We start from the raw sequence: 14725 nt of genomic DNA, 5'->3' as shown, positions 1-14725 counted from the left end.
AAATGCTTTTTAATTAACAATACGAATACGGGTATTTCTGAGGGCCCGAACAGAATTCTAACATCCGTGGCTATGGGATAAGCACTTTATATTTGAAATCTATGTAGATGTACGGGCCATAAATGGAGAAAGTGCAAACACCAGGTTGAAGTTAATCGTTGACGGTCGTGACAGACGACGATTTGCGAGAGGTAAAAGAGCAAATCTGAACCGTTTTGTGGTCGGTGAAATTGTTATGAAATATGATCAGTCATTTTTGAGCGGCCGCGTATTTAAGAGGCTGCTTTTAAAAAGTGCATTTGTAGCACACATTCTGTCAACAACATGGTGTCGCGGTCCCTTTTAGACATGGAATCTGGTCGTGATCAGGGCGTGATTGACATGAACTTGAACCAATAGAAGTGAAATACATGTCATATTATGTCACATGTTCGTCCTATCGAATGGCAGCCAGGCTGTACACGGTAGTAGCCATATAGAATGGTAGTAACATTGTAACCTTGCTTTTTTTTCCCATTCATTGAGACAAACCTCCAGTTGTTCCAAAACATGTAAGACGTTCTGTTGTAAAAAATACATTATATCTTCATGTAATAGCTGCTACATAGTTTAAAATAATACAACATAACGTTCATTGTTTACATTAACGTCGTTACTTGATGTCTGCTCGATTCCTCATTACTTCATCATTCATGAATATAAAGGTTGCAATAGGCTATGTGTGATATTGGACAATATCGTTCAAAATCTTACTTTACTACTGTTTTGAATTTGTAGACTAGATTCTTAAATCATAAATATACCTTTATTGAAAAGAAAAAACCCTTGAAGATGTATCATCTTGTTTTCTAGTTGGTGCTTATTCTTGAAATTGCTGCATTTATATAGTTATTTTGTCACGTGGTTATTGGATTGGCCGTGTTTGTTTGTTTGTTTATTTTTTGATTGTTCATCTAGCTAACATTAACGTTATCTGTTGTCTTTTCAGGCAGGCTGCTATGGAGATCACGGCAAAATATTGCCCTAAACAAATGGATGCATATGGTTCATGTGTGGCTGCCAACCCATCAACATGGCAACATGAGTGTGAGGAACTGAAGTTGAAGCTTGCTCAGTGCACATCTTCACAGTAAGGCATTAAAACTCCTTTCTGTCTGGTCATTATTTTCTTGCAAACATATGTCATCAATATCATTTATTTTAATATGGTTTCTTTTTTCTTCTCCCCCCCCCCTTTGTAGCCCAGTCATCCAGAAGATTGGGTCAAGTTGTTCCAAGGAGTTTGAAGAATTTGACCGCTGTCTCAGAGAAAACCAGACCGCAGCTGTTGCCTGCACACCACATTTAGCACGTTTTCTTGGATGCAGCGAGACAGTGGATCTGAGTGAAGTTGGTGAGTTTTGTTTTTGTTTGGCTGGACCCACCTGTCCAGATCCAAGGTGACGTCTCGCTAGCCTGGAAACCAGACGAATCTGCTAGAGCTAAAAAAATATAACAATTAGCTCTGGCCATGCCATCCTAACGTCACACACAATTGCCATTATCAGTGGTTATCAAACTTTAGAATTTCAAGCACCCCCATAACTCTCAGAGTGTACAAACTGGAACCAAATGTTGTCAGCCGTCTAGTACAGCATTTGTCTGTATACTATGTGACCCGTAATGGTCCTTTTGGTTCCATTTGTATACTCAAGAGTTACAGACCTGTAAGGGTCCATTTGGATCCCCCTCAAGGAATCCAGAGGGTCCCTGGACCCCACTTTGAGAACCACTGAGCCTGTAAGACACAGATCATCTACGTCTTTTTTAGTTTTTGGCCGTCCAGTTAAGCAATACCTATTGTACCCGTTGTGCGCGTACTTAGTACAGTACCGATTATCATCACAGTACTTGAAGGCCAGTGTCTTCAATATTGATGTCATATTGATGACATCAGGGATGTTTTTATTTAGTTTACTTTAAAACACAGAAAGAAGTACATGGTACAATGTTTCGGCCACAGTTGGCCTTCATCAGGCACCTGATGAAGGCCAACTGTGGCCATTTATTCTTTTTACTGTAACTGTCACTTTGGCCCTCATTTATCAATGGAGCGTACAAACCAGCTTAAATTCGAGCCCAGGAATTGGCTTACGCCCACGTCTACGTGAGATTTATCAGGTGTATTGGCAGGTGTACCCTGTCAATCACAGCGTAAAATCTGTCCGCTGTTGATAAACGTGGGGGAGAGTCTCCCCACCTGTTTTTCAACATGAAGAAGTAGAATACGGCCGAGAAGAGGACATGTGAAGTTACCCCACCAATCATCTCCGTGGATTCACACACAGCTACACAGCACACACGCCTATCATATGCGGGGAATGGCACATGCTATTTGCATACACAGGGCACAGACCCGATACCTGACTCAGACACGTCCAATAAGAAAATAAACGCAAATAAAACAAAAATACGACCACATTCATAACAGTGCAAGTCCAGTCAACTCTAATGGGTCACAATATGTCATAAGAATGCGATCTGGGGAAGAAAAAAAAGAAAAAGATATGCTGCATCTTATTTAATTCTAGCCATAAGTAAAGATATATCCCAAACAAAAACCTGAATCATGAATTAAATAATAAATAGCTTACGCGTTGTCTGTTTCCCGTAGGCCTACATTGTTGAATAACACCAATCACATCGTCATGATTGGAATAAGTTTGGGTTTTAATTGAACCCCCAAAATTGAACCCCCAAGCTCCACTGATAGTGGAGACACGCACACTGCTGTTTTGCAAAATAAAGGGGTCCTGCGGCTGCGTCCTCCCGTGGTCCGTGACTGACACCACGTTTATGAGAGAAAGATAGCCTGGGGCTATCATCATAATTTGAATGTTTATGGAGTGATTGAGGAATGTGTAAACATTAATGGATGAAGGCTGGTGTGTGGTGGGCTGGTTACCTCTGATCTCCTGCTGCGGTCGCGTGGCCAAAATCCACAATGAAGATCACTTGCTCTGGGCACAGCTGGCATTCAAGGGTCGGGTTTATCCTTAAACAAGGTTGCACATAACTCCAGAAAGACGTAGCGTACTCTACAGTACCCAAGTTGGGAGACTTCACTCTTATTTCAGCGCAGCGCTCCCAAAATCCTCTCGCATGTATGCGCTCATGTCTTAACAATGTAATATTGTTTAGATTTGTATTTTTTTATTGCTTGTACACTTGGAAATATCCTACCAATTTCATATGTCGATGTATGCCTTTACAAAAAAATGTTTTCACATGTATTATTTATCAGTTTTATAGCTATACATTCTTGGAGTGAATACATTATGTTTAGAAGCCTGTCAGATGGTCAGACAATGCTGCTCCACATGTCTACGATGGAACAAATGGGTGTGGACAAATGCTACATGCCCTCAGACCAGACGTCTGCCCTCAGACCAGACGTGAGATCTGAGCAGGCCGTACACTCAAGTCAAAGTCACGATAGATTGATAAATCCCAATCCCAATTTCGGTGATCTCGGCATACGCCCATTATTTGGTCTACACCACTTTGATAAATGAGGGCCTTTGTGTCCAGCACCAGCAACGAACTGGATGTGCGCAACCCACTGTTTTGATGTAAAAGGGACACAGACAGACAGATACAGAGATTTGTGGATTCATAGATATTTCTGGGTAACCGCTGGTAGACCAAATTCCTACGTATACGCTTTGAGCCTCACCGGTTCTTATGTCTGATGAAGAGCCAGTGAGGCTCAAAACTTCACGTCCATTGGTGGAAACCAATTAAAACTTTGGAGCATGATCCAGTGTGCAGACTTTATTGTTTTTGGATTCTGACCTCTGCCCGGCACCTGGTACTTTAGTGAGTGGATGTAGCCTGGAAACCAGACGAATCTGCCACCGCTAAGAAAAATAGCCCTGGGCAGTGTTATTAGTCTGGCCATGGCCAGGCTAGAGTGGATGTGCGATTGTGCGTGCTTTATTGTTTGTTTTTGTCGGGGGGGTGGACTCTCATAGACACTGATTTAGATTAATAGACAGAGATTTTGTGCATTTATGGAGATTGTTTACCATATCAGTAACTTTCTGCATGTCCTTTTTTCCCAGCTGCAAATCCAGTCCCTCAGCCCTCCTAGAATCCAGTGGTTATCCATCTACCTCAGAACAGAACTGATGAACTGCTCCACAAGGGACGTTATCACAGTCACAGCGAGTTATGTACAGTAACACTTTCGACCTCTGTGTTTCATAAGGACCAGGAACAAACTCATTAATAGTGACACATCCACTTGTCGCTGGGACTACTATAATTTCTCTCTCAAAATGTAACTGATGCCTTTCATAACCGGTGAATTCTGCCAATACACTCATGTATATGAAAACGCAAAGAGTTGCCGTGCGTGAGTACCGTATGTTCATGTGAAAATAAAACGAAGGTTTTGGTGTGAGAGTAGTTTGGAGCGGTTTCTTTGGTGAAACATAATTAAAAATGGATGTCAGAGTCGCATTACTCATCGGCTGTGGTAATCCTCTGTTTTCTGTTACTCATGTGTGTCCCTCCCACACTCCTGCTTCCTACATCTGAGTCACAGTTAAATATTAAGCTGGAATGTATTTCTCTCCCACACATCTCTGCCGGCTACCCAGCAACTGAGGAACAGGGAGTCTGGGAAGGAAGGCGGAAGGAGGGGGTCGTTCACGTCTAATCAGTGGGAAACGCTGAGACAGACGGGGAGGATGTTGAGTTATGAGCCCTTTGACTGCCATGCAGAACAATTCTTTTCCGCTTCACTTATCAAAGTTTGAGGGCTGGGCAATCAAGTGGAACAGATTCTTCCTCGCAAGTGTAATGTGCTTGGTTTTCACCTGGCGTAAAGGTGATCCATGCATCACCGTACACAGTCAGTAAAGTCCACAGTGTTCATTTAACCACTTGAACCCAAGTGTCCCTACTCTTCACAATTCGCAAACTAGTTCGAAAATAGGCAAGCCTTCGAAGAAAATGTAAGATCTAAAAGCTCAGATCAGCTATTTTCTGTGAACACATATGGTGTTGAGGGAAAAAAGGAGTGGACCTACTGTAGTATAGAGCCCAGGGGGACCCTGGTCAATGAAGTGTATAGGGGTTTAAGTGGTTACATTTGTACACTCTCAGAGTTACAAATGGGGGAATTAACACTGAGGATTTTACTGTGCATCAATTAAATAAGGCAGACGTACTTCAAAGATGAAATGGCAGGTTGTATTGAAGATATGGCAACATTACATTCAAAGCACATCACCTGTCAGTCACCAAACAAAAAGAGCAGATAGTAGGTACTGACCTAATACCACACAAATAAGTTACATTCACAAAAATATCACTGTAAAAATGCAGTAAGTCAGTCACTGGAGTCAAACAATGTCATGAGACAGAATGGCACAAGCTGTAACCTATCACTGATAAATATGTCAAAACAAACTGCATCCTATTCTAATTGAACTATTCTGCTCCAGAAACGAAGTCTGGCCCCAGTGCTGTAAAATAACATTCTACAATGCTTGGTCTCCAAGTTGAGTCTTTAGGCTATATTTTCAGACCTATTTTGTGACACACAAATATCATGCTACACTATAAATATTTGTCGATTATCACAGGAGTAGGTACAAAATATCTACCTAACATCAATTTCCAGGAGATGTTTTGAATAAAGAGAAATTATGACATGAAAATCTCTATAATAATGGTATCAACTGTAAGCACAGTCATATTCACATTTATTTTACATTAGAGCACATCAGTACATATCCAGTATCCTAACTTTTTAATAGTATCCATTGCTCTCCATCTACTGTTTTTAGTAAATACCTAACAGTTATAAAAGAAAAGGGAACTGATTACTTAGGCCGGAGTTAAACCTGGTTGCGCACAGGCCCTAAACCCACCGAAAGCAGCAGTTCTACAGTACTAGCAAGCGACGCAAGCACTGAGCTTGCAGATCTGCTACTCTGTGCGCAACCAAGTATAAATCAGGCATTACACAACCCTGTTTCCGTATAAGGCTCTTCAGGCGACCCTGTGGTGGTGCCTAAAATGCTTACAAATTTGAGTGTTTTTGGTCCATATTGTTTCCTCATTGCGTTACCAACAACTAATATCGTATCTGTAAATTGTTCCAACCCCTTTCTTATACAGTATACAGTATGTACCAATTACATTATTGGGTGACAGAAACTGCAATCCTACCCGGCTTACTGCCCTGAGTTACAGCTCAGGGTACACAAACATACACATTAACCTGAGAGCAAACTATTTCTCGGATCCATAATATACTATATGTTTCAGTCCTTCACATAAAATAACCACTAGTCCTCCTACAAAAACCAACTTATGAAAGATCCTTATTTAATTTAGTCCTTCACTCGACTTCTAAACCCTGTCAAGACTTCCAAAAGTGTATACCTACGTCTCCATTAATTCACCGTCACCAACCCATTATCCCCAATAAATTACAGTAGGTACAAAAGCAAACACAATTATAACTTGTGCCAACATGTTATTTGATAAGTACCTTTTGCTTGTCCTTTTTAGTGGAAAAGTGCAGTAAAACCCTACGGTTTATTAGACAAGTAATTATTACACAGGAGAAAATGAGTTTTTTCTTTTCTTTTTACATTTCCTGTACATTTTCAGTGTCTATTTCCAGCATGTGATTCATATTGATGAAAACCTACAGATAGGCTACGCTACGCCAATCTAATCTTTATCTGAAGAAGTGCTAACTGGTGTGTTGTTATTACTATGCCTGACCTTTAATGGTTTTGGTTTGCGATTAAAAGCTCAGAATCGTGTTTCGGCGTGTAGGCTGTTTTCATGGAGAGTGGTCCGACAGGCATGTTGATGGACAGACTCCATTAGCTGCATCTCTGAGAGGTGAAAGGTGGGCGAGGGTGAGAGTTTATAGGGGTCAGGAGGTGAAGTAGGAGTTTTGCATGGAGTAGAGGCGGTCGATGGGGTTTCCCACCACTCGTCCCGGCAGGAGACCACCCTCTCCCGTCGCCAAGAGACAGTCGCCGAGGTGACTGAGACTTCCATCGCTGTCCAGATCGTGGAAAACTGTCTCTGAGTCTGGGAGGAAAACGGAGTATGTTGAGTCTGAATGGGAAGACCACGGGAATAAACTCATTATATGAAATAGAACTGTTATGGAAACGTTCACATCTGCAATCTACTCATTTAATTACATTAGCAGCCCCCCCCCATCCTTTCACGTACCATAAGGGTGAAGCTCATTGGTCAGCTGAGGCGGTGTAAGCCCGTGTCGGAATGGCTCTCCTCCATATATATTGGGGTCCAGGGCCAGTAGTTGCTGACGTGGCAGGGAGGGGTACCCCAGCAACCCATCCATGCCATGAGTACTAGAACCATCTGTGTGGATGGACACAAAAACGCCATCAATATCACCCTCTGTTTTTTACAGCCTGGCCGTAGGCCAAGCCGTCTACAATAGTCTGTATGTACGCATGTATGTATGTATGTATGTATGTATGTATGTATGTATGTATGTATGTATGTATGTATGTATGTATGTATGTATGTATGTATGTATGTATGTATGTATGTATGTATGTATGTATGTATGTATGTATGTATGTATGTGCCCTCAAAACCAGACGCAGGGTTGGATTTGATGAGAAGATGGAGGGAAATCCATGGCTCTGCTTTTGATACCCCCCTCTGGTCATTCATATTTTGGGAAATATATACTGATATGTTTGCTATCTATGTGGGATGATATCACAATTAAATTTTAAGAAAGTGTTCCCCCCTCCTGTTTCTTTTTTTTTTTACAAATTGAACCCAGTGGATTTGTGTTGTAGTTGAAAATCTATGCATGAAGAATTCTGCAAATCTCTTACACCAACATTGTTCTTGTGAGGCACTTGTTTGTTACTGGTGGTGAAGCATTTATAAAGATCACTATTTACATTTGGCCAAATGAGGAATAGATTGCCACCACATCAGGACATGCACACAAGCAGCCAGCCTGTGTACAGCTCTAATGTGTTTTGGTTGTCCAAAGTACAAGTACAAGTGCTGTTTTCATTACAGTACTAGTTGAAAAGCATTCTCCGTCCCTGGGTGGGCTCAAACCACCATCCTTTTGGTTAACGGACGAACGCACTAACCAATTGCGCCACAGAGACTACATAGTGCTGCACACATTACTATTAAAGACTGAACAGGGAGACCACCTCTCGTACCTCCCATAGACGAATGGGTAGAGCTGCCGTCTGGGAATGAGTTGGTCCCCAGTTCGACCCCCCACCCCTCATAAGGACCCCTGGGGGGCCACTTTGAGAACTAAAGCACAGGTTGAATAAAGTTTAAGTCCGCCCAAGTCTGCAGAATATGTATGTCAAAATGTCCTTGAGCAAGCTTAACCCCTAACTACTCCCTGGGTGCTTTGTTAATAGTACTGCTATTAATAATAAATATAGGTAAATACAGAGGATGAATTTCAAATATGTGAACATTTACAGTGAGTGACAAATACCCCCAAACAACTATGGATTCAATTGTTATTGTTATTGTTATTGTTATTGTTATTGTTGTTATTATTATTATTATTATTATTATTATTATTATTATCATTATTATTATCATTATTATTATTATTATTATTATTATTATTGTTATTATTATTATTATTGAATATCTTGTTTTTTTCCACCTGCCTCCTCTCTTTAATTTTCAAAACAGAATTATGAATACGTTTAACCACTTTCAACCTGGTGTCCGCATTTTGGCCAAGTCATTATACACAAAAATACTCAAGAATTGTCACGGTTTAAAAAAAATAGCAAAAATAGCCACTCTACAAGCTCACAACGAGATCGGCTATTTTCGCTATTCGTCGAACAACAAAGTATATAGGGCTTAATATTGGTTAACTTTGTCTCTCTTACCCTCACTGTCGTCATTGCTCTGTCGGCCCCCTCTGCTAGGGCCCCTCCTGGCCCCTCCCAGCTGCTCCTGTTCCTGCTGTTGCTGCTGCTGTTGCTGCTGTCGGCGAGCTATCTTCTTCATCTGACATTAACACATGTCTTAGATATTACGTTTTATGTTTTAAAATCACTTCTCAAAAGTTGCTGTAGAATAGCTTTTAATTAAGTGATGCTCTGATCGTGTCCTCTTGCTTTATTACACTTTATTGCACTTTGTGTTATATTCATTGCGTTTCATGTTTACAATTGAATAATTGTATGTGTTTGACTGTGAAGAACTTCGTAACTCTGTTTTGAAAGGTGCAATATAAATAAAGTGCTGTATATTATATTATTATTATATGATGTCTAGGAATATGTAGTGTATCTAACCTTTGCTCTCTGGTTTTGAAACCACACCTGCACGACTCGCACCGTCAGCCCCGTCTCTGCGGCCAGTGTCTCTCTCACCTACAGTTGAAAGATAAACAGCGTGACGGTAATAACGTTGGTACAACAAACACCAACAGCAGTGTTTCCCACAAGACCTTTATTGGCTCGTGGAACTGTTTTTATGGGTCGCAAGTAAATATCCAGTTTGATAACCGTTACTATGAATTTTATTTATTTATCTATTTAAAAAGTGTAAAGAAAATCTGAAATGTTTCAAATCTTTAAAATATTGTGACAAATAGCTCACAATTCATCGTGATGCAACTCATTGTGAGCTTGTAGATTGGCCATTTTCACAGTTTTCAAAATAGAGCATTGGTGATTAATTCATCATGTAGTTTAGTAAGTTTAAGTCCCGGGAAGATACCAAAGTTCTCTTTTGGGTCTCAAACCGTTTGGGAAGCCTGCCCTACAGTACATGAAGAGTAGAGTAGAAAGATGCTGGCTTGCTCACCTTCCGGCACGGTTTAGAGGACACTTCAAAGGAGGCCTTGAAAGCACGCCGTTGCTGGGTGGTCAAGATGGTCCGTGGTCTTTTTGAACGTTTGTGGTCTTTCCCTTCTTCGCCACCCTTCCCACCTCCAGAACCCCCTCCGCCATCCTCATCCTCACTTTTAACTGAGTGACACAGGCACATAAACATTACATTCAGGACAACACATTATGACCAGATGTATTTTTGTTCCTTTTGGCAGGAAAACAGATCAAGGAAGGTCACATTTTAAATTCCCAGGCTGACTAATAAATCTAGGCAGAGAAAGTGGAAACATCTAGGATTAAACACTTAAACTACAGCATCTGTATTCTGAGGGAAACGTCCTCTAGAATATATCAGATCGACCTATGTTCTATTTTCAGCGAAGATATTATTTAATGTAGAGGGGAAAACAGAAAAGGCTCTAGTATAGGGCCTTGAGGGACTCTGGTCAACCATGTATAGCATTTAAAAGTGGTTAAGTTGCCCTGGAGCAATGCACTTAGGAACCAGTTGCTCCAGTGAAGCTGCTCTGCGGCCAACAGCAGAACAATTTTGTCCATACTGGAATTCCCCCAAGGAGGGAATGTGTGAAACTGTATGAATAGAAGGCATGTTGTGTGTCCATACCCTGGAAAACACTCAAAAGAGGTTCAGGGCAAGTACAACTATCATAAATTAACTTAAGCTGGCCGTGAACCTGTCCTTTACCTGATTCAGTCGGCGTGGGACTGATGGCGGCCAGCATTTCTCTCTCCTTCTCGTAGTCCCCGCGGCACAACAGCTGGCCTTCTTTCAGCACAAACTCATCACCTCTCTGCAGACGGCGCTCACACTCACAGCAGCTGAAGCAGCCCAGGTGGTACACCTGACCCAGCACACGCATGATCAGCTCCGAGCGGCCGATGACCTGCAGGCAGGCACTGCACTTCCTCACAAACAGCCTGCGGATGCACACAGGTACAGACAAAGATTAACACAAAAACAAACTGGATGTGTGTGACAAAAGACAGCAGAGATTGTTTATGAAAACAAGCCCAAAAGAAGCGACTATAGGCCACATGAGCACTTTAAACCTATATTGGATGGATATTTGAAAATATACGATCTACAAGCTCACAACACATTGCTTCGCAACGTGTTGTGAACTTGTAGATCTGCTATTGTCAAAATAAATCTTGAAAAAAAGTGACATTTTTTTTTACATTTTGGAACATTTTAACAACATAAATCTGGTATGGGTGGCCCTGACACAAAATGTTTTTTAGATGGGGGGGGGTCGGTAGATATATACATATTCATTTGGGGGTTCCTTAACATGAAAATGTTTGAGAACCACTGGTTTAAACGACATTAGGAAACAAGCCTATAAGCAACTACACTTTAGAAACAAGCCCCCAAAAAAACGCAACCCTCAACTATCAATATTTACAAGCAACTTTACAGAAAAAGAAGCCCAACGTCGCTTATAATAAATAAGCATGTCACATGGCAACACTGACAGGTATTTGTGGCCACGGGAGACAAAAAATAACACAAAAACAAACTGGATGTGTGTGACAAAAGACAAAAGATGGAGAAAGCGCTTTTTAACTAATTTAATCTTGTTTCAAATTGGGATAGCCACTTAATTAAAGGTCATATAAACCACCCAATCCACGGAGCTGAACATACACTACTAACTGCTAAGAGAAAAGTTGTCAGTATTGTGGAATTATTTATGTTCATCCCCTCTAACAACAGCAGGTGGCAGTAGTTAACCATTGATGGAGGAGCTACCTGTCATCATGACATGTTCACTCATAATACTTGCATTTGGTGATAAGTATAGTGGTTATAAAACCTTTCCATGCCAAGGACCCCCAAATTAATGTATTTGGCCACAGACCCCCATCTGAAAATATTTTGTGCCAGGGACCCCCATACAAGATTTGTGTTGTTAAAATGTTTCAAAAATATTCCAAATTCTTCACATTTTTTGAAGACTTCTTTGAAAATAGCAGATCTCAAAGCTCACAGTGCGTTGCGATGCAAGGCACCATTGAGAGCCCATAGATCGACTATTTTCAAATAGACTAACAAGATTTAGTATATTTAAATGTTTACAGTGGATAAACAGATTATGATGCTATATTAACTAATTTAGCTGGGGACCTGCTGGAACCCCTCTCTCACAAGGACCCCTGGGGGTCTCCGGACCCCACTTTGAGAGCTAAAGCGCAGGTTGAATAAAGTTGAACATTTTCTCCACTTTCATAACAGACCATTTCCATGGTCCATTGGTCTTCTCCCCCCATGATCACTTTCTCTCTTTGTCCCTTTACCTCTCCTCCTGTGAGATGTTATAGCCCTTAAATTTATCTCCCGCCTCGCCATCTTTTCACATCCTCATTTCCATTCAGTAGGCCATGAGACGCTGCCACTAAATTCCTCTCAAATCCCTGTTCTCTCACTCGCTTCCCTCCCCCTCCCTCCACGGCATTTTCTGCCAGCATTCCCAGTTCTCCCTCACACCCTCCCAGCCCGCCTCCCCAGTTCACTGAAACTAATAAAGACAGGATTAATTAGATTGTTGTTTAAACAGTGCGATGGCCAGACAGACGCTGTAAACTCATAACCAGGGATTGAGGATAGCATGGGGTTAATCTCTCGCCTCTCTCTTATGCACACACACTCACACACACCCACATGCACACACACAAACGCACACACGCACGCACGCACACACGCACATACATGGAGTCACGTAAGCATATACACACAATCACATATACCTATACAGATATTGTCTGGTTACCCGGGGCAACCATACCCTATGCTACCCTCATACCTGTGGGCGTACAATACATCTGCAACACACCTGCCACGAGGACATATTGACATAGAGGAGGCTTTGGTCTATTGGAGCATCACATGTCACATCAACCAGAAGATTTGGAAGACAGTCAGAGGAATAGATGTCAAATTCAAAAGATACTTGGCAGGGCAGGAAAAATTTGCGGAAAATAATAAGCGAAACCTAAAGAGAAAGAGAGAGGGGATGACAGAGAGCGGGGTGGGAGGGGTAGGGGAGGAGGACAGAAGTGTTGATGCTCCCTGACTGAGTGATAGGAAGGTGTTGCTGCCCAAATCTGGAGAGCAGAGAAGGGAGCCAGGTCTGCACATTAGAGCCCCTAATCTGTGATTCTGTCCCAAACGCAGCTGCTACGGCTAATCTCTCTCAATCCATCTGCCAAACGCTCCCCAAATTCCCCAAATGACAGTGTCGCTAACTTAACATCATAAGACAAACACAGGCCTCGCAGTGGGCAAATAAATCTGTTATGGTATAGCCAGACCCGTGCGTTCTACTTCACCTTCATGCTCTCAATATTTTGTGGAAACACAGCATCACATTTCTATCAGTTTTTTTCTAGTTGTACACAAGGTCATATGTAATGTAACTTATAAAATATCCCATTTCGTCCACTAGTGCCGACAAAAGATCACAATTTCAGTCCTCTGCGCCGCCTCCATCGTCATGTCTATAGCTACAACAGCATACCTCGGCTCAAGTACTACTCACATCACATACTCATTTCTGCTCACAGTGAAAACTTACAACAGTGTACTCTCTTGAAAGAAGACTAATAACGGTGGCTTTTGACTAGCCCTTTCCTTAATCGGAGTGTGCACAGCGCAGTGAGAATTTACTCAACATGGCAAATGAAGGTAACTTGGGGCAACTGTCGCAGAGGGGGGTCTGTAAGTAGATCAGTCTAATCCTTCTAATAGAAGTATCATTCACACTGGCCCTTACCGGGGGATATAGCTCTCAATAAATCACAATGGACATAATGGTTTAACCATTTGCTGAGCAGCTAAGCCACACGACGGAGGTAAGTTTGGCCACAATGCCAAATTTAAACAGTCTACAAACAGACAGTTACCTCATGTTGGTATACTCTATACTTCAATATTTATATTTTAGACGTTAAACCACTAATAATTTGTTATTAGATTGTAGTCAATAATCATGGTCTGAATATGTGTTAGTACATTCTCATTTAAATTGCACATTGGCAACTGGTTGAATTACTCAATTCAGAGCCATTGAACACATGCACATGTTTTCCTCAAATCAAGAATTGTTGGAAAGTATGTTAATGTTGGTTAATTAAATTAGTTAGTTAGTTCAATTAATAGTAAGTACAAACTAATGTATAAGAACATGAGGTGGCATATAGGTAAAGGGGAATTTTTGTTTGCCAAGATCTGTGAGGACATCTTTACAGTATATGGACATTACCTTAGCATCCCTATTCTTGGCCAAATGTAGCAGATCGACAAGCTCATAACATGTCGTAACGTGACGCATTGATAGGTTGTAGACCAGCAGTTTTCGGCTAAGACATTTGGTGTTGAGGCGGAAAAAGAGCAGACCAAGTACAGAGCCAACCGGTGACTGGGCAGTCAACTATAGTTGTTTACTAATTATAGATTAGACACTATTTAAGTGGTTAAATAGAAAAGAGAGAAACATGAGTGCATAGACTCCAGAGTCAAAGCATTGAAACCAGTGTCAACCATGCAGTACAGATGGCCAGACCGTCACGAATGAATTCATCTGTTATGTAGAGTACATGGATAGGTGAGGGGGCACAGGTAAGTATGAGACCCCAGATTAAGAGATTGAAGGTAGAGAAGCTGGGAAGTCAAATAGGTGATGTACAAATATTTGGTGAGTATTGTCAGCTCATTCCTCTGCACATATTGTTGAGCCAATGAGCCTAGACACAAACAGGTGAACAGAGTCTTTCTTGTCTGTGTAAGTCACAGGATCACGTAGCTTTGA

General features: G+C 41.4%; 1 protein-coding gene across 1 annotated transcript in view; it reads right to left on the bottom strand.

Moving 5' to 3' along the window:
- Nucleotides 1-6943: 6943 nt before the first annotated feature.
- The window catches only part of lmx1al (LIM homeobox transcription factor 1, alpha-like), a gene marked incomplete at both ends in the record, with an annotated part of 20856 nt that continues 13074 nt past the window's right edge, over nucleotides 6944-14725 (bottom strand). The window contains 6 exons of the mRNA XM_080447843.1: nucleotides 6944-7104; nucleotides 7252-7404; nucleotides 8946-9066; nucleotides 9357-9434; nucleotides 9871-10034; nucleotides 10603-10835. Of these exons, the coding sequence (XP_080303969.1) occupies nucleotides 6944-7104; nucleotides 7252-7404; nucleotides 8946-9066; nucleotides 9357-9434; nucleotides 9871-10034; nucleotides 10603-10835 (910 nt within the window). The remainder of the gene's footprint in view (nucleotides 7105-7251; nucleotides 7405-8945; nucleotides 9067-9356; nucleotides 9435-9870; nucleotides 10035-10602; nucleotides 10836-14725) is intronic.

This window comes from Gymnoscopelus braueri (genome assembly GCF_963280865.1).
Source record: "Gymnoscopelus braueri genome assembly, chromosome: 13".
NCBI lineage: Eukaryota > Metazoa > Chordata > Actinopteri > Myctophiformes > Myctophidae > Gymnoscopelus > Gymnoscopelus braueri.
The sequence above is the reverse complement of the archived record's forward strand: the minus strand, read 5'-3'. Positions and strand labels throughout refer to the sequence as shown.